This window comes from Folsomia candida, unplaced genomic scaffold (genome assembly GCF_002217175.1).
Source record: "Folsomia candida strain VU population unplaced genomic scaffold, ASM221717v1 Fcan01_Sc001, whole genome shotgun sequence".
Lineage (NCBI taxonomy): Eukaryota > Metazoa > Arthropoda > Collembola > Entomobryomorpha > Isotomidae > Folsomia > Folsomia candida.
In genome coordinates, this window is record NW_019091193.1 from 17,381,021 (window position 1) to 17,399,961 (window position 18,941).

General features: G+C 34.9%; 1 protein-coding gene across 5 annotated transcripts; it reads right to left on the reverse strand.

Annotated features, from left to right (window-relative positions):
• Nucleotides 1-562: 562 nt before the first annotated feature.
• LOC110862475 (GRAM domain-containing protein 2A) lies at nt 563-18,915 on the reverse strand. 5 transcript variants are annotated; one of them, XM_035845711.1, is made up of 9 exons: nt 18,633-18,915; nt 18,283-18,375; nt 4,728-4,891; nt 3,919-4,022; nt 2,986-3,192; nt 2,557-2,887; nt 2,311-2,476; nt 2,129-2,234; nt 563-2,040 (listed from the first exon to the last, which is right to left on the reverse strand). In XM_035845711.1, exons 1-9 carry the CDS (start codon nt 18,683-18,685, stop codon nt 1,927-1,929), a joined length of 1,338 nt encoding a protein of 445 aa, XP_035701604.1. In that variant the 5' UTR covers nt 18,686-18,915; the 3' UTR covers nt 563-1,926. The 5 variants fall into 5 exon arrangements, with proteins under 5 accessions (XP_035701604.1, XP_021967364.1, XP_021967376.1 ...); XM_022111672.2 differs by lacking the exons at nt 18,283-18,375; nt 18,633-18,915 and adding exons at nt 12,918-13,134; nt 16,370-16,499; XM_022111684.2 differs by lacking the exons at nt 18,283-18,375; nt 18,633-18,915 and adding an exon at nt 16,370-16,924.
• Nucleotides 18,916-18,941: the final 26 nt, after the last annotated feature.

Genomic DNA, 18,941 nt, shown 5'->3' on the forward strand with positions numbered 1-18,941 from the left:
TTGGAGCACGCCTGTTCGTTCTGTCATTTGTATTTTTTTCTATCCATTTGTAGGGAGACAAAGAGCATAGTGCATGCATGAATGGGAATAATTTTGTCGCTTTAGTGTGGCGTGGTAGCATACGGTAAGGCATCGAAGTGAGCTACAGAATCAAATGTGCACAAATTGTGCACATTATAATTTCGCAAGTCGAATACATGGGTATTAATTCTTCTAAACTAAAAAACACATATGTATATTCCCATGCATTTATATTATAGCGCTAGGAAATGACTTCATACGTACATACATAGGTATGAAGCTTTCTTATGTAACAACCACAGCGAAATATAATTGACCAAATTCGTGATAGGGCATGGATTGCACACCCACGAAAAAATTAATATTAATATATTCGAAATGCGACATGAAACTATAAAAATTACAATGATTGTGCTCAGAAACTTGGCATTTAAAGTATTTTTTAAAATGTACTTTTTATAGTATGCAACGCAATTGTACGTATATACGTACAGTGGGCGGATCACAGGTATGCATAAGAACATCAAATAAATACCAGAGATTTAAATCCATTATTTAATTTCTTTCTGATAAGTACATATTTATTTTTTGAGAATTTTACACAGTTTATTAGTCACCAATTGAATTTGTTCCATGAAAAATGAGATTGCAACTTTGTTTCCCTCTCTGCTGACGTAGTGAAACAATGTCTTCTAGAATTGAACGAATTCAAATGTTGGTCATATAAATAATTATGCAAGAGTATAATAAAATTATAGTTCAATAACTCGATCTGTTCCTCACGGCTGAAACATTATCAATCAACTGCGTCTTAATATGACCCATCGATTAAACTATACTTTATCAAACTCATACAAAACTTAATTCGATTGACTATACAGAAATTTCTGAAATATATAAAATATATCTTAAATGAATAAATAATACGAACGAATACATAATAATAGGTAACCTAAATTCATAAGTCTCAATTAGTTCCTCATATTAGTTGATAAACAATTTTTATTAATTCTTATTGGTTTCATATAAGCTACCAAGTTTTACTTTGTATTTAGAAACATGGCTTCACGTCGTCCTTACATGCTTCATATTAGCAGCCATTCGTTTGGTGTTGCATCGTATCACAACCTAAATATGATAGGATTAAGATAGCACCGATATGTGTGTGTTATAGCATTCATTAACAGCTTTCTTTGCATTTGGCATCTGCGATTTACTTTCTTTGTTGCATCATACACCAGTATGACGTGATTTGGCTTTGGTTTACTCTCGAAAAGACGATATGACTTTGTATGTATTGTAAATACGAGTCCAGGATTATATGTACTATCATGGAATGGAGTTCTTCCTACAATCATTACACTGGTAAATCGACTATGTAACAATAATTATGTATCATTTTGACTGGCATGTCGACTTGTTCTGCTTTAAGTATATAAGACAGGAATAATCTTTAAATTATAATTATCAGTCATTTAGTTAAAGTTTATAAGTATATTTTTTTATGAGTAAATGGATTGGATTTAAATTAGGCTAACCAATAATTTGTACAATACGGTCAACGCGAGGGTAATTGGCACCAAGATTCATAATTTAAAAACAACTAAGCAAAAAATATTTTCTGAAAGTTGGCGATGAATAAATATCCAATTGTACATTCGTTAACTCCGAAAATATGTCTCTTAATTAAAACATGAAAAGAGGAAAGCGCCTGACTGACTTTTGATTTAGCAGTTAATTTAGGATTAGTACACTTAATACTATTCAACAAGTTGGCAAAGAGAACTGTGCTTTGAATTTACTTCCTGGATTAGTATTACTTATTATTGACTCCTTTCTTCATTGACTGACTTTCTGACTGATCATGTGAGGATATGCTAGAATGAATGAAGTTATTCTTGACAACTATCGCTCCGTGTTTGCAAAATGAGAGTGGGTTGAGACATGATCGCCCATGGCAGAATTGTGCCGACCACCGTTCATGAACAGAGTTGACAAAGCCTCCAGTGACTCTCGAACCTGCATTAAACAAATTTTATTTTATTTACTTTAAATTTAAATTAAGTTTATGCGGTCGAAAGAATGAAACAACTCAAGAGAGTCTTACCCTGACAATTTGTTGCAAATTAGTGTCGATGAATTGGTGAATCTCTTCTGCAGAATTGGAATGTAAGCGATTTTGCCAAGATAATAAGTCTTGATAGAATTGCTCACTATACATACACACCAAAAGATATTAAAAATCATAAATATATGTTAGCTAAGGTTTGATAAAGGTTTTGACCTAACCTATTACTTCCGCTGGGTCTGTCTGAAAGTTTTTCCTGGAGGTGGGATATGCGAATTAACAGAAAAGCTGCCGAGATGAAGAGAATGACTAGAAGGACCGTTGCCAATATCAGTAGCGGCTTTTCTGGCTCACTTCTTTTCCTAAAATTCTGCTGGTTTTCTATTTCTGTAAAGTACAATATTTGACGATCATATAGATAAATAAGTTACTGGACAATCCCTTAGCGGTAGTCCCACAATGCTTACTTTTGACATTGGAAGAAGAAGAATTATCTAAGTTTGCGCTACTTATAAGATGAGGTCGAATGGGAATGGGAGCATTTCCCAACAACTTCAAATTGACATCCTCACGTTGAGCAGGAGTAAGTTGAGTAATGTTATGAGCTATCACATTGTTATTATTGTTTGTTGTATTGGGAAGTTTGACATGCAGCAAGTTCTGGAGTCCGAGACCAGGAGTATTTTGAGGGGATGCGCTGCAGGAAGAAGGGTCAAGTGCGGAGTCATTTCCACTCGAGTCGCCTGAGGAGTCGTCCGCAATTACAATGTCGCCGCTGGTGTCGTCGAATCCTTGACTCTGCAATAAAAATGGAACCCGTTTTACCCATTTTAATATCTGGAGAGCACGGCTTCCACATGAGCATTTTCATGGAAGAAAATGTGCAGAGTACGTACTGAGTCTTTGGGAATGATGAGAGTATCCAAGGATTGTTTGCTGTGGTGCAGCCACACCTTGCTCATGAGTTTGAAGGTTGTGTCGCGAGAGATAAGCGAGGCAAACACATGTCGCTCACTTTGTGTCACGATGCCCACAGCGTTCGGAAATATTTTGGCAGTTCGCTCTTTGGTTATCTTCACAACGGTTGTAATTGGAATCAGCAACTGGGAACAATATTTAATTCTTAGTTACAAAAACCCAGAGTTAAAATGGATGATAATCTTGGAAAGATTCGTTCTTAAGGTTTAGTTTATCATCTTGTCTTGAAATCTATGTTTTATAATTTTAATTTTGTGTCTTTCGACTTGGTTAAGTCTAACCATAAGGGCTATTCTCAATTGTTCAAACTGTAAATTTTGTACCATTTTTCTACATATATACATATTTAATTAGCATTCATGCATATGTACATACATATATGTATTCGCATGTTGCATGCATCAGATTGTTAAAATTTGAAAGGTTGTGATTTAAAATATCTACCAACAGCCTTAAAGACTCGATTAACTCGGGACATATTGGTAATATTGATTTTTCGAGGTATTTCACTGGAAAGAAAATTGATTTCAGAGTAGCAAGGTGACCCTGAGGTTTCACGGGCACCGCATTCCTTTATGCAGCATTATGACTTTAAATATTTCGTGCGAGAAGCACGTCAAAATTGTCTCGTGAAAATAAACGCTAGGCATTTATTGATCGGATTCGCCATTTAATAGTTAATCCTGATGGGATTGATTGATTTTTAACTATGTATGTATGTATTTCCAACAAACTAGTCAAAACAGCCAGAAGACTTTTTCGTGTATTTAAGTTTGTGGATTAAATTCAAAATTTAATAAAAAGAAGTTTCAAGAAAAATATAGTTAGATTTTACTACCAGTCACTCTTACCTTTGTCACGTAGCCAAACACATTTGAGTAAAACGCAAAGTAATTTTCTGATATATATAGAAATCCCTGGAGCAATATATCACCAACCAAGGCACACGAGTAATCTGAAATGAAGAACATGCAAGCATGAATACTTAGGTATTTCGGTCATATTATAAATCTCAAACTTATTTAGTTTAATATTCCACATATCTAGCTGTCATGTGTAATACGACATTATGCTCTGGTTCCTGTCTGCCATTATTCTTTCTAGGTTCATAAATGTGGTTTACAAGCAAACCAGGAAAAGGAGTGAGACTTATTAGCAGCACAATAATACTTCAACCTTACAACTTTTGGCGAATTTGATCTAAATATTTTACCAGAATAAGTAATGCACTTAGCTCAATTTTTAAGGGATATTATTTATGGAGAAGCAACACAAGTACGTCTTTATCCTGGGCTTTGCATGAAAATTCAAGGCTGATCCAACATGATGACCATCAAATTTTTATGTTAAAGGTCAATTACATTGTCTTAATTAAACTGTAATTGAGTACTTTAGGATATTATAACTCTTTTGATTAGTCGTTTTGTGGCATGATGGTAGGTTCATTATCCGAGAAGTGCGACTAACTTGGATATACAGATTCTACTTACATAGGTAATTTGTATTAAAGAGAAGAAGTATCTCTTGCAAAGCACAATTGATCATTATATTTTAGGATTTTTCAATTGATACTTTTGATCCACTAGAGCACAATTGACTGGCCCATTTTATGAAATGGATAGTATTATGTTTGGAGTGAAGGAAATATGTATAAACTTACAGTCAAGAACTTTTTCGTCTGTTGGAACCTTAGTGAAGTGGCGATGGAATTTCTTTTGTCGCGATTTCGACGAAGATGGTGCCATGAAAAATTCGCCTGTTTCTCCCTTCCCAAGATCTGTCCGCATTGCCGGGGCGCTGGCACTCAAATGCTTCAGCGATTGTCTGTAATGTTAACGAAAATGGTTTTAGTGGGACGATACATAGTAATCAGGAGGAAGTGGTTGAAATTATTAACATAAGTACATAGATAGGGAAATATATCATTAATTCTTTTCTTAGGTTGTAACAGAATCATGTGTGTACACAGTTTCCGTTATTACAAATAAATACTTGTTTCAGTTTAGTTTTACAAGATTTTGATATCGTGAGCAAAGTGTCATCTACTTTATACGGTGTACATGTTACTCATGTACTGATTATGCATGCATATACATACGTGGGCGTATGAACATACTACGTAACGGCCAATAATGACTTATTATATTCAAATGTGGTCTAACAATAAGACATCGTTTTCAAATGCCCTTAAACGATATTTTTCATTCGTTTTCAAGAATGCCATAACCCGACTGGACGCATATTAAAGCAATCTGATGGCTTTCAAGTGCATCAAGCTATAGGTCCATAATGACAAAAAATTATATCTCATAACTTTCTCGTGTTTCATTTTGGAGGATGCAAAATTGTAAACGAAACTGAACTAACAAATTTGAAGTAGCAGAATCCTCACTGCTGATGCCACTCCAAGAGGAGTCAGAATTTCGCTCACGACTTTCGCCGTCTTTCTCCTCCATCCTCCGGTTAGACTTCCACTTCCTCATTTTGAGTTTCAGACGAACAATTTCTCCCCACTTCAGCTGCATACAACAAACTTTCAACAACAGAGTAACCAGCTGTATGAAAAGTTATCACTTGATACTTCTGATTTGTATCCAGTCGCAGCAGGAGGGTACTAATATCCTGAGCACAATTGTTGCATTTTCAACTTTTCTCACATGCTGGAATAATCATGTTGTCTGTCACACATATTTTAGATTACTGTAACCTCAACTTCCCCCACTGGGTTATCGGCACAAGAAATTGAGGAGGAGAGGTGCAATAAAATCAAGTTGTGTGTACGTTGTGTGTGCTTATCAAAAGATAATGTCACACAAAAACAGTGCAACTCATAAAGTTGAAACTACATTGATACTTGAATTACACCTGCTACTCTCAGATAATAAATATCAGTTTGCCTAGTTAGACTCCATGTCGTGCGGTCTGTATTTCACATCCATGACTTATTATTATCACCAGAAAGGTGGACTACGTGCAAGCACAGTATGAACATGAATGATGATAATACGTACAACAAGACCTCGTAATCATATGCTAAATGCAATTCATTCGATGCACAGATGTCAAATTATTATAATGTGCTAATAGGTAGCACTCTTGAACCATGTGGATATCGAATGTTTAGAAGCAAACAGCAAGCGAGTGGAGGAAATATCACATGAAATAAATGGTTAAGATTTAGAAGAGATAAGTGTGGCATATGGCAAAGGTGCCACCAAAGCCGTTTTTCCAAAACGGAGCAACACTTTCTTTCCAGCAGGAGAGGACAATATGACTAAAGCAGTTTGGACACGAGCTTGTCAGTTTTGTTATGTCTACATGGATTTACCGTCGACATTCTAGAGGAGTGCATCCATCCGGGTTTAGGGTTCGGAACGGGCTTTTCTTGAAGTGTGACCTGTAACTCCGTCCTGAATTTACATATTTTATTTGACGCTTTTCTTAAGACTTGTTCGTGCTATCGAAGCATTTGTTCTTTCTTCTGTACTACTAATACTAACAATTGTACAATCATCAACATACCGTAAGATAGCTTAGATAAGTTGGCCCCAAAAATAAACCAGTTCCCTGAACAAGAGTTTTGAAATACGTTTGAACTTCTAGAAATAGATAGTCGAAAATGTTTGTGAAAATTTGTTTGGGAATTAAAAACTCTAGGATGCAAGTATCGGGCCGGGCTGGACATGAAAAAGCCTGACACTATTGATCGTCGGACTTCCTCTGGCTTTTTACTACGCTTGGGGCTGGGGCAAGCTTTGAGAACTTGAGAACCATGCACACCTCTGCACATATGCATGTTGGGTTGTGCCGTCCGTTTTATCTTGGCTAGAGTTGCAATTGCCGTACATATCTGCATGTACTCATACATTGACGTGTCCTAGATTTATTGAGCGGACATGAAAAACATGACAAGAATACTATTTCCGTTCCATGCAGTAAGTCAACATGTTTGTTGTGTATCTTTTAACCAAGCATAAGATAAAAGAAAATACAGAGAACTGTGAATTTGATCATTAGAGAATGAAGTATTCATCTTTTTTAGCTGCGTGTGTACATATGTATTTACTTAGAACTAATCGAACACGGGGAAAATGATAAAATTTATCATTTTCCAGTTCTATATAATCGCATGCAGGTAGAATGCTCAGAAGAAGCTGGTTAGTTACCATTATTTTCTATGCGTTCTAAGAACGTAACTCTTACAGAGCAAAATGTAAAAGACTCCCACTTTGCACAGAGCAACACTAATCTGTTTCGCATCCCACGTTATTCTTGCATTATTATTTCTAGCAATTTATTCCTGCAAACTTTCGATGGACCTTTTCTTTGAAAATATGGTAACTTTTGTTCTGCGTCAACTTTAATCGATTTTTCTCATGACGCAAATACGCCGCCTATTCAATATGTCGTTCCGTAATCTGTAGCAGATAGGAGATCCCAATCTAAAATTACTCTTTATGACTTTTCATCTAATATTCAGCAAGTCGAAGGGAGGAAATGGGAGACCAACCAACTCGACTCTGTTTCTGACTGAGGATGAGTTCGAATAGTGATCTACATAAATAAGTTACATAGTTGAATATTTTCATCGATCTGTCCTCCGTAAATTGTAGATTTTAATATTCTCGTTCAATTTTCCAAAGTATGAAATTTTACTTCAATATTTAAAAAATAGTTGCAAAGCTATATGTCTTATGATATTTTAGCCATTCATTTTAACATTATATATACCTATTTGTTAATGAAAAGTCCTATAATAATTTCCAACATCCAGACCACCGTGTCAGATTAATATGACACTCCTCAGCAAATCTGATGACGATATACATTTTTCCAACACCGTTTGAACTATAGTTTATGTAATATGTATGTACATATTGCTTATCTAGTAAGCGGTATTGATTTAAGTAGTAACCATTTGCATGAAATGCGAATTTTTAGATATGCATATTTATTTGAATTTCAGCAGTAGAAAGCTGAGCTTGTGGGTTTGGTATTTGAAATTAAATCCGACAGGAGAGGAGATCACGAGCTGTGTATAGAATCAGCATTCAATTGTTACAAGTGCGAATGATACGAATTTGCCATTTTAACTCCACTTCATTTTGGTGCTTTTATCTCTGAAGCATGAACGGGATGTTATTTACATACCACAACTTCCACTTATGCATTCAGCATTGGCACTCTTTTCATCTTTCATCCAACCAGATGGTCCAAAATCCACAACTCACATGAATAGTTCAACGGTATGCAAATGTTCACCAGTTGTCAAGTGATGTGCAGGATTCTGGGATTATAAATTGTCCATATATTTATTCCTTGAATGGCAGATAAGTAAATAAATGGTAATTCACTACAGAATCGTTGACATTAGTTGATAACTCTACTCTTATCCTATGTAGAATGTATGGCTTTAAACGTAACTGTTCTATGTGTCGAGGCATTATAAATAATCCAAGGTTTAACCCTAAAAGCTATCAGATCAGCAATTTACAATGTGACGTGTTAGAACGAATAACTAATTGTAAGACCTCTCCAGAATTTATGTAGACAATGTCGATTACTTGACTCTGAAATTGGAACGGATATCGACGTCAAATATTTGTCATTCTAGATACTTCATCATGATTGAATGTTTGAAATTTTTACTACTAATTGTGATTAGAACCTTAAACATATTAATAAACTTTATTATAATGCCGTATTGTCATTTCGTCCCTTATTATACGATATGCCGCATTAGGTAAATTTCATTTACGTACTTGGAGGGCTATATAAAAATCTTTTTATATGTATATAGTCAGACCTTATTAAACATTTATGCATAGTTAATTATGTTATGCAATGGAAGCGTAGGTTGAAATCTTGCCCCAATCATAATAAGCACAGGCCATGAGTGTATATCATGCCATATATACATACATACATACGTATATAGGTAAGTATGTACATACACTTTAGAAAATCCACTTGGTAAAACAAATACATAATTATACAATGCAATGATATTTAATTTGCGGACATTTTGGTTAAACCTACTTTGTCAAATTCTAAATTGAATGCCCAGCAGCTCCAAAAATATCACACCCGCACATTATCTTATTACATACTTTCATGCACAAAATATGAGACTCATTGATGATACGACTGTCAATTTGAATACAAAAGAAAATACTTGAGCGTACTGTTATACATATTATTAATTCACCTGTCACTTTCCATGTGATGTGGGACCGAAATTAAATTGTTGTATTGATTATTTTGCCGTTCCAAATAGAAGACGGCTGATGAACCAGGAGAATCCATCGTCCCATTTCCTTCATTATTTTCATACGAACCTCGTGTAGCAAAAATTTGACTATTGTACAATTGTTGGTCATCACAGGGCTCAGCTTCGTTAATTCCTTCAATTTCGTGTGTAGATGTCACCGAGTCCAAGTAACTACCCATTTTAGTATCCGAATAAATGGACGCGGAACCCTCTGACTCTTCGGCATTTTTTTCTAAATTGTTTCGATTAAAATTAATTTCATCGGAAATAAAACTATCTGCACCACAAGACCGAGTTTTAACTGAGAATTGACCACTAGACTTGGATTTAAACAAAGTTGTAGGTCGAGTTTTCGCATTATTATTCGAACCGTTGACACTGGTTTGATTGTCACTTTTTATGGCGCCTGTGTCATGATTGCTCCCATGATAACTGTGATGTCTCACTGTCTTTGACTGCTTGTTTTCGTGCATCTTTAAAAGCGAATCTCAAAAATATTTTGTGTCGTGTATGAGATTTGAGATGCTTGCGCTTATCAGAGGAGCGTATTTATTTTCATCAACAACACATTTAACGTACTGCAAATGAAATGATGAAAAGTCAAATGCAGTATGTAACTTTTGACACAGATCGCTAAATATCAGACACACAGCACTGTTCATTAATGTTGACTTCATCAGCGAAAATGTTGACTCGTAAAAACTCAAACCAATTGCAGAATATGGAAAACTTTCGTAAATTTTTGTCTTTTTTTGCGACGTGTTTCACGTTTGGCGTTGTTTTAGAGAATCATGTTTTATCACGTTAGAAAATTTACCACGTCAGAAAGTAAGCTTTGCTAACAGTATGTCACAATGTCCTGCCACTTCCGTTAGAACTAATTAAGCATTATGTATTAGGTTGTATTTAGGTACTTCAATGATCACTTGTGTTATGTATATAACTCAACACACGAGCTACCTATTTCGTGAAGACTGTATGATTTACAGTCCTACTGCGTCGAGCACACAATTCGAAATGTATAAAACTTTGTCCAGCAAATGACATTTTTTAACTATGGAAAATATGAGCAACAGTCTTGATTAGGCTTCAACTGCTGATGTTGATTGTATCCGTATTATTGCGTAACTGAACTTTGATATAATTTCAACGTCTTCTCTGCCAGTCTCAGCAGTGTTGCTGTTAAAAAAGTGTTACTCAACCCTGTTGCAAGTTAGTTGAATCCTTCCCTATGTTCAACAATTTTTTATTCAATTCCATCCCACCAACCAACAACCCTTCTAGCTATGTAATACTTGCTCGTGTGTACCAATGAGAAGTGGGGTGCCAGTATTACGAATGCATACATCATGCATAAAAGGGGTCTGAGGATGAGTTGAAGTTATATTCCAAGAGCTGCTGCAGAATTTCATCCTTCCTGCACGCTCAACGTAACGTTATATTTTGGCACGTCGACTAAAGCACGACAACAAAGAACTGATTGAACCTGTGCAGATTAAAAATGTAGGTCGAGTCAAGAAGGATGATTTTAGAAAGAATCTCGCCCAAAAAATTTCATTCTATATGCATATTCGTTGCATGTTTTGTATTGTACAACCATATTATCAAGGTGTTACTAAATTAGGTAACCACCCACGTATTCGTAAAATTGCATTATAGCAATTCTTGAAGTAGACTACCAACCTCTGGGTCAGAACAATGAAAGATTATTATGGGATGTCTTAAAAATATATCATATTTAGGATAACGTTATCCAGATCCCATGAATTGATGAATTGGAATCATAAATTAGTTCGCCAAGGCCTGTATTATGTACTCAAGTAGTAAAAGTTGTTAAGATTAATAGTTTTATGTCACTCGTGTCTAAATCTAAACGAATATGCATACTGTAACTGGCCCTATAAACATAGTCGATATATGCAAGATTATGAAATAAATGTGCTGAAAATAGCCAACTAGATCACGGTCTATTTGTTATATTTCAAAGGTCAATCATTATCCTTACATCGTAAAAGGGCGTGAGTGCACAATTCGCAGATACGAGGAATAATCATTAGTCTGCATTAAATACGAAACCCGGAATACTTTCTCCGCATCATCAACTACGCCTAACCACTAGGCTCATCAACTCTGATATTAAATTGCAAATCTCAACTCCGACTCATTGGAAACATACATGGATATAACCAAGAAATAAGGTGTGCGTGTTTCCAAATATAGAGACAAAATTCTCTTAAAATACTTTGAGCATTGATACTCATTACGTGGTTGCAAGAATGTTTACAAATACAAAATCAATGAAAATGTATTTATGATTGCGTATCCTATACTTCGACGGTCTACTATATGTACTTCTGTTTACGATCACTGTTTATGTAGGAACTTTCCATTAGAAGAGTTATATAAAAAGAATTACCCTCGACATCAATATTTACTCTTCAGTTATTATCATACGACTTGTCCCAAATCGTAAGTTGGATGAGCATACATATTTATTTTGCTTCTTTCAAATCCTTAATGGAAATGACAGTAGCTTGGAATTAATCGATATGTTAACATACTGCACCTTCCAAACTCCGACATTCTGGTTAATATCTTCTGTAACTTAAATTTTAAATAGGAAGCAAACGGTAAAAATCAAATAAAGTGTTTGTATGACTTGTAAAAGAGTAAAGCGTAATCAATTTCTTTTCCTGGAAGTACATATCATATAAATATTTAGCATATGCGTACCAAACGCTGAACAATGGCAGAGAATAGTTCAAGCAAATTTGTGTAATTACAATTGTACAAAACAAATATTCTTTAATTTTGCGATTAGTTCTTTAGATATAACCAAAGTCAAGTGAATACAACTTAATCAGAAGGGCATTATTTATGTACAAACGATTTAACGTTCTTGCATACAAGTTTGATTTTCATTTTACACTGCACATGTGCCGATTAAACTGAATGAAATAATTAAACGTGCATATATGACCTTCACAGTTTAGCGGATGCGCTCAGCAGAGTCCTTTATTTTTAGAGAACAGCATCCGGTTTGTTAAATTTTTATTGGAATATAAATTGATGTTTTTTTATTATTATTTTACGCAGCTTAGCTTACGTAGCTTGTTACATGATCAGCTTTTCATTGTCTACATCATGTAACTTTATGTTATTTATGATAAGCATTATTACTTATCCATTGAGACAAGACATGTACATATGTACATACGTAAACATTGCATATACGCCGTACTGTACAGTGCACTTCAAAACCCCGTGTGACTTGGCAAATGTTGTTGGTATTTTTAGAACGATAAAAACGCATATACTTTCGTATACTACCTCATCTCAGTTATGCTAAAACTACATTATCACTAAATAAATATGGTAAACGTAATTGCAGTCATCCTAACATGCCATTTTTCATCCAACCGCTCTCTCTAATCATATAACATTTTATGCAAATAACACCTGCTAGATACGAAGAATTTATTCACTTAATTACAGTGACGCAGTAAATATATTTTACATTTGGCTTGCATTTTTTTAGATGGGCATATTTCAAACGCAAATTTTTGGCAATTCGCTTACTTTGTTGAGTCATGTTGTCCACCAATCACGCTGTCGCAACTGGACGAGGCATTGTCACCACCACTGCAGGAACTTGAAATACTGGCACTATTCCGCATTTTTTTATGTTTGTTTTGACGACCTTTGTCCATCTTAATGAGAACCATATTTTTTTCGGGGTTGTTGTTGAACTGTTCTTGTATCACAGACATTATTCCAGATACCACAACTATTTCGTCTTTTAAAATGATCCAAGAACAATAATAAGTTTCATGAAAATTCATCTAAAGATTAGTCGTTATAATACACTTTTCTCATGAAATAGAAAACTAGAAAACTTTAGCGTGCATTTTCCGTGCAGATGTATGTAGTTCAATTAAATACTTGTATAAAAATTCAGGAATGCAGTGGAATTTATAGACAGCTCAACGAATGAAAATATCCTTGATCTAATTCACTCTAGTCGAATTTCGGATTAATTGATATGGCACTGACAATCCAACCAGTTTAATGTGATTTCACTTCGTTAGGTGACACAAAATTGAAATAATCAGTCAGCTTCATACCAAATTTTTCGCAAATCTGTAGTTGGAACTTGAATTGCTTGAATGTTTTAAATTTCAGCAAAAACTGTAAATTGCATATTTAAATGCAATCACTTTATTCAATATTGGATTTGTAGCTTATAAAGTTTAGAATTATGTCTGGTATTAGAATTATATTAACTATTTTCCAAAGGCCACAGTTTTTATCCAATATTCAAACTATTCCATGCAATGCAGATTTGACAGCAGATGAGATATTAGCCTCTAGCTACATGTACTTGCCCACATAACACGGTTATCAGCAAGTTATCAGATTTGACAACTATTGGAAATGTGAGTGGAGAAGAATTGCAAAGCACCAGCGAACACATTTTCCTCTGCACTTTGTCGACAGTTTGTTAAATTTTGATTTGCTAATTCTGAGAGACTGGATGTTTGCTCGATTCGGAAGATACGGGCGTTGCAAGTGAAAGTTAAGAAGCAACTAAATGAAGAGATTGCAAAGATTTTAACTCCTTGTGAATTTGGCAAACGTACAAAAGCCAACTACACATTTCCAAGCAAAACTGAATGAACTATGTCGCGGTGTGCGATTGTGCATAGCACAAGTATGCACATACGTACATATGGACAAATGAACGTCTGTTTTTCCATGTTAATGTTTGCCAAGCTCAACAAGCACAGTCGATACAAGACACCTGTCCAACTGATTCGAACAAAAATGAATTATAACGTAGGCATACAAGCGATAATGATTTCATTGCATGGACGAGTTGGATGAGATCAGTATCAATATATCAGCAATAACATCCTTGGGTGGCATTATTTTACAAACTGATAAGTAATAAGTAGTCATGTGCGAAATGAGTGCAATATACTGAAACCCAACCATAACACTACACATTGAGATTAGTTGTTTGTTGTATGCATTTAACGAATATTAACGATATATGAATGTATGGCTATATTAGTATTGATTTTTCTATAAAATATGCTTTTCAAAAAGACAAGGAATTACACCCATGAGGGAAAAAGGTTTCTGAACAGTGTCTAAATAAACAAGTAGGCTCCTCATAAAATATTTAATTGCATAATAATTTTTAACGGAATATGCAATGTATAGCCTATTTACTTCTTAATTTAAAATGATTTGGTAAAAATTGTTTTCTTGTCATGAATCCTAATGTTAAAAATTCTACTTTAAATTATGAAATTATATATTAGGAGCTCTCTTACGTCATAAGTATGCAAAGATTTCGAAAAATTTACATAAGTAAAATTAGTGAATCTCTTTATAATAAAAAAAACAACAGATGAACACGCTCATTCTGGTCTGAAGTATGAACAGTTTTAAACCGCAAAGAAATTTTATGCAGATGCCAATATTCCTTAGGAGAAAGGCTTCACTACTTGGCCCTCCCAGATTTTGATGTCCTTTGGATATATTGTAGTACCCGATAAGTGAGCAATGCCTCCAAGTAGTTTTTGTGCCATTTGCGCCTGCCACACCCACTCAAAAGGCACAAATTATACAAATTAACTTTTTCAAGAGCTCCTCAAAAATTCATGTTTGTTCAGATTTTGAAAATTCCTGCACGACTTTAGCCCAAGATGGTTGTTTTATCATATCCAGTACCAAATTCAACGTTTTTAGATTTTCAAATATTTTTGAAAATTTCCTGACCGAGTAAAATGGGATTTTCGGTGAGGGTTTAAACGAGTGAAAAGAGGGTGTGTATTTGGCCCATTGAGTGGGCGCAAATGAGGACATGGCATGGCATCAAAACACGTTCTTGTTCACTCGTCGGAACTAAAACATGTCCAAAGGGCATCGAAATCTGAGAGGGGCGAGGAGTGAAGCTCTCCTCCTTAGCCTCGTGTTTGTTTGAGAGTATTTTCTCTATAAATAGCTCCCACCAGACGTTCAATGGCAAAGTAGGAGAATAAAACGACCATTTTGATTGGATATGAATACTGAGAAAAGAAGTTGTTCAGGTGCTCCTTTGAGAAAATTCGGAGCTTTCAAGATGAGAGACGACTACGTAACGAAACTGAATGAATCAACAAACTTCACTTTTCAGCCCAAGCCCCGAAATCTCATTTTCAGTTAGAATTTAGGATATGCAAACAAACTCATCACATTTCCAATTTTCTTCGTATGTAGGTGGGACATGAGCAAAAGAATTTGGTTTGAATGAAAATAAATTGGATCAAATGGAGCACCTTACGAGCTGCGTAGAATTTCATTATGTAACGTTTCCTTAAAAATTCATTAAAGATAAAGCAGCACAAAAAGATTTAAAACTCAAAAGTATTATTTCTTGCTGGTTGGAGTTGTTATACTACCAAAATAGAAAAATGACTACACAATGGGTTTATTTTCCAAATTTGAAAGTTATATAATACAACCATAAATATAGATACAACCATAAATTGTAAATGTATGTTTGAAGATCCAAATGCATGATTATTACGCCGGACATGTCTTTTGTACAATGGGGACGTCTTTGATTAATAAGAAAAGTGTCAAGCAGAAAGCATAATGCGACGTCATTGTCACTCACTGAAGTCTACGCAAACCCTGGCAAAGAAAATGCTGGACCACCGCCCAGTCACCAGTACCAAATTTTAATATAAGTGCAGATACTTTCTTTCTTCTACTTCTCGTGCAGCGTCGAAACACGAGGAGATAATATGAACTATATCAATTCGGACGTTATACGTTATGGAGCCGTGAATTATAAACAGGGAAATACTTCTATTACTTCTTTATAAATAGAGGAAATTGCACAAAAAGTAAAATGTAGATGTAAATGATCAACATGCACATGGACTACATCCAAAAATTATTTTTTAAATTCAATATCTTTAGAAAATATATAATTCGTGAAGTAATTTGAAGTATATTTAAAAGTATTAGTCTGAAACCTTATTTTTGATGAGATGATGGATTGACTCCCATGCATACTCACACCACCATCCTCACAATCCGATCCTGTTGACACATCACTGGCACTTGAAGATCGGTATCGGAAGAAAGGGTCAACGTAACTCATAACTAATTGCGAATATTCCAGCTCCATCTCAAGATAAATTTGTGCTAACGCTTTATGAACAAAATAATATTAACGGGAAACAACACTTGTTTACTTCACAATCTTAGTTTGTCATTTAAAAATAGTATTTTCTGCAATATGGTAATACCCTTTCTAAAAATTTCACGATTGTAAAACTACGAATATTTCTTTTCCGTAACACAAAAAGCAGGGCAATAGAGGATGAGATCCAGGAATATTATTTAGGAACCATGTGCACACATAAAGTTATCGTAGAAAAATACACGTCAACAAAGTCGTCACATATCGTGACTGAAGTAATCTGTATTGAATCCCACTAATTTGTAAGTATGAAATATTCTTGTTTCAACTGCTGAGCAGTTAACTAACTTTGTAACATTTTGTATACAAAACATGTAGCCATAATCGTTCTATGTGCTACAGTTTCTATTCTAATATGTTTCCCAATAACGAACCAGCAGAACTCTCTCCACAAACAATTTATGTCCAGTCAAACTTATTCAGACATTCAGAGTTGCATAGTTATGAAAATAATTTTGGCATCCGCTTGGCATACTATTATAATTTGCTACAAACAGCCTACGAATATCAGAATACATTTCCTCGCTATTTCACATCGGCACACACTTCGCATATACGTAATGCATAAAAATATGATACCGAGAAAATCGTTTAGCGTATCTACCCAAATATAAATATTGGGTTCTCGATACAGCATACTTATCATTCAAATGCTAATTTATGCACCTTGGTGGCTTCAATATGTCAAGTACATGTCAATACTGGAGAGCTGGAATTTTTCAGTGTAAAATAAATCTGTAAATCTTTCGTGGTTGACACGCATGAATTCAAAATTATAATAAATAGCTTCACTGTCTACCCACAATGAATAAAAATATCTACATGGCCATCTACATCGTTGCCTTACAAATTCAGCGTGTACATTGTAGCAAAATTTAATGACAGCTCCAGAGTTGTCCTTTGGATTGGCAATATAGCACAGTAACATGTTTTGAATCAAAAGTCTCTTTCACTTAAAAAATGCATTTAAAATTTTGAAAAAAAATGCAAAAAAATGCTTTTTAGAAGTATTTGACGTTGACAACTTTTTTCCTAATTGAAAAATCAATTAGATCTCCTTTGATTAAAAATTGTTCCATTAAAGGCGTCGTTTGTACTAGTTTCGTGATAAAATTTACATTCATTCTTCTTGATATACACAACTGGGTAACACCAGCGTGCTGAGTAAAAATTGCATGCATGTTATGGACACGAATGGAAATAAAATTTCCGGAACTTTCGTGCCGTGAGTATTTTTGAGGAAATTTTACACAGGTCACGTAGGTCAATTGAGTCAATTCAGTTGTGTACTTCCAAGTAAGTCATTGAACTCTGTAAGCTTGACTCAGATCCCCAGAGATTTATAAAAGAACAGAAATTTTGGCGTACTTATTTCATCAGCTAATGCACACATATGTAGAAATCCACCCACAGATTGGAGTGGAGCAAATGCCGATTTAATGAAAAAATGACATCGTTGTTATCGCTCAAGGACCTTCTGCATACGTATTTTATGCCCTGTCCCAAACCCCACGCTCAATAAATATTTGCTTTCATAGCGTTGAAGTCACATATGTTTACACGACACGTGTCATTAGGCTTAATGAGTCACTCGATATTTCATTTCTTTCCTAGTTTCTTTCGAAGATTAGGAACACTACCATGTCCGAAGGTGAGTAAGTATGAAATGAAATTAAAACTTACGTTTGTGTCTTCAAATCGCATTCGTCTCCAGGATCTATGATTAACAACGACGGCGTCGTTTCATCGGTAACCGTTACGATGATATTGTTGGTGCTGCGTATTTACAGAATTATGCATCAATTACTATTCGAATTAATAAACATTAATGTAAATATTTGGGTTAGTGGCTCAAAGAGGACATAGAATGAACATTGTGTGCTAATAAATTTCATTCTGTTGAACACATTGTTGTGTTAAATTTAATTTCTCTTGTGATACGCCCACACACTTATTCCAACCGTTATTTGTCCTCTCTTCTAAACTGTCATGCAAGCTTCTATGGGTTTAATAATTTTACATGCTATACTTACTGTTGTTTTAGCCTAGGCTTCCCATTTTTGGCAGGTGATGAACACTGAGACATGTTGATTCGTTGGTTTATCACTTTTTCTTATAAACTTTTCCTACAGCAAGATTCCGTAGGGTTTAGGAAACCCACGAAAAATCAATAGAGTTGTCGTTAGCCAATCTCGCTGATAATGGTAATTTGCAATACAAGTTAGTTTCATCATGCCTCATTTCACAGTGAAAAGTGAACAAGCTATTTTGACAGATTTTCTCTGTTCTCAACATTCTGTGGATAAAAATACAGCTCAAATGTACATTCGAAGTGGATTACA

What these genes read in the sequence shown, in the direction of transcription:
- LOC110862475 (XM_035845697.1), bottom strand. Translation starts at nt 9,517, where the DNA reads ATGGGTAGTTACTTGGACTCGGTGACATCTACACACGAAATTGAAGGA. An exon ending in TGTTTGGCTACGTGACAAAG is followed by an intron (nt 3,193 to 3,918) that starts GTAAGAGTGACT and finishes TATTGTTCCCAG; the next exon opens with TTGCTGATTCCAATTACAAC. An exon ending in ATTTGCAACAAATTGTCAGG is followed by an intron (nt 2,041 to 2,128) that starts GTAAGACTCTCT and finishes TGTTTAATGCAG; the next exon opens with GTTCGAGAGTCACTGGAGGC.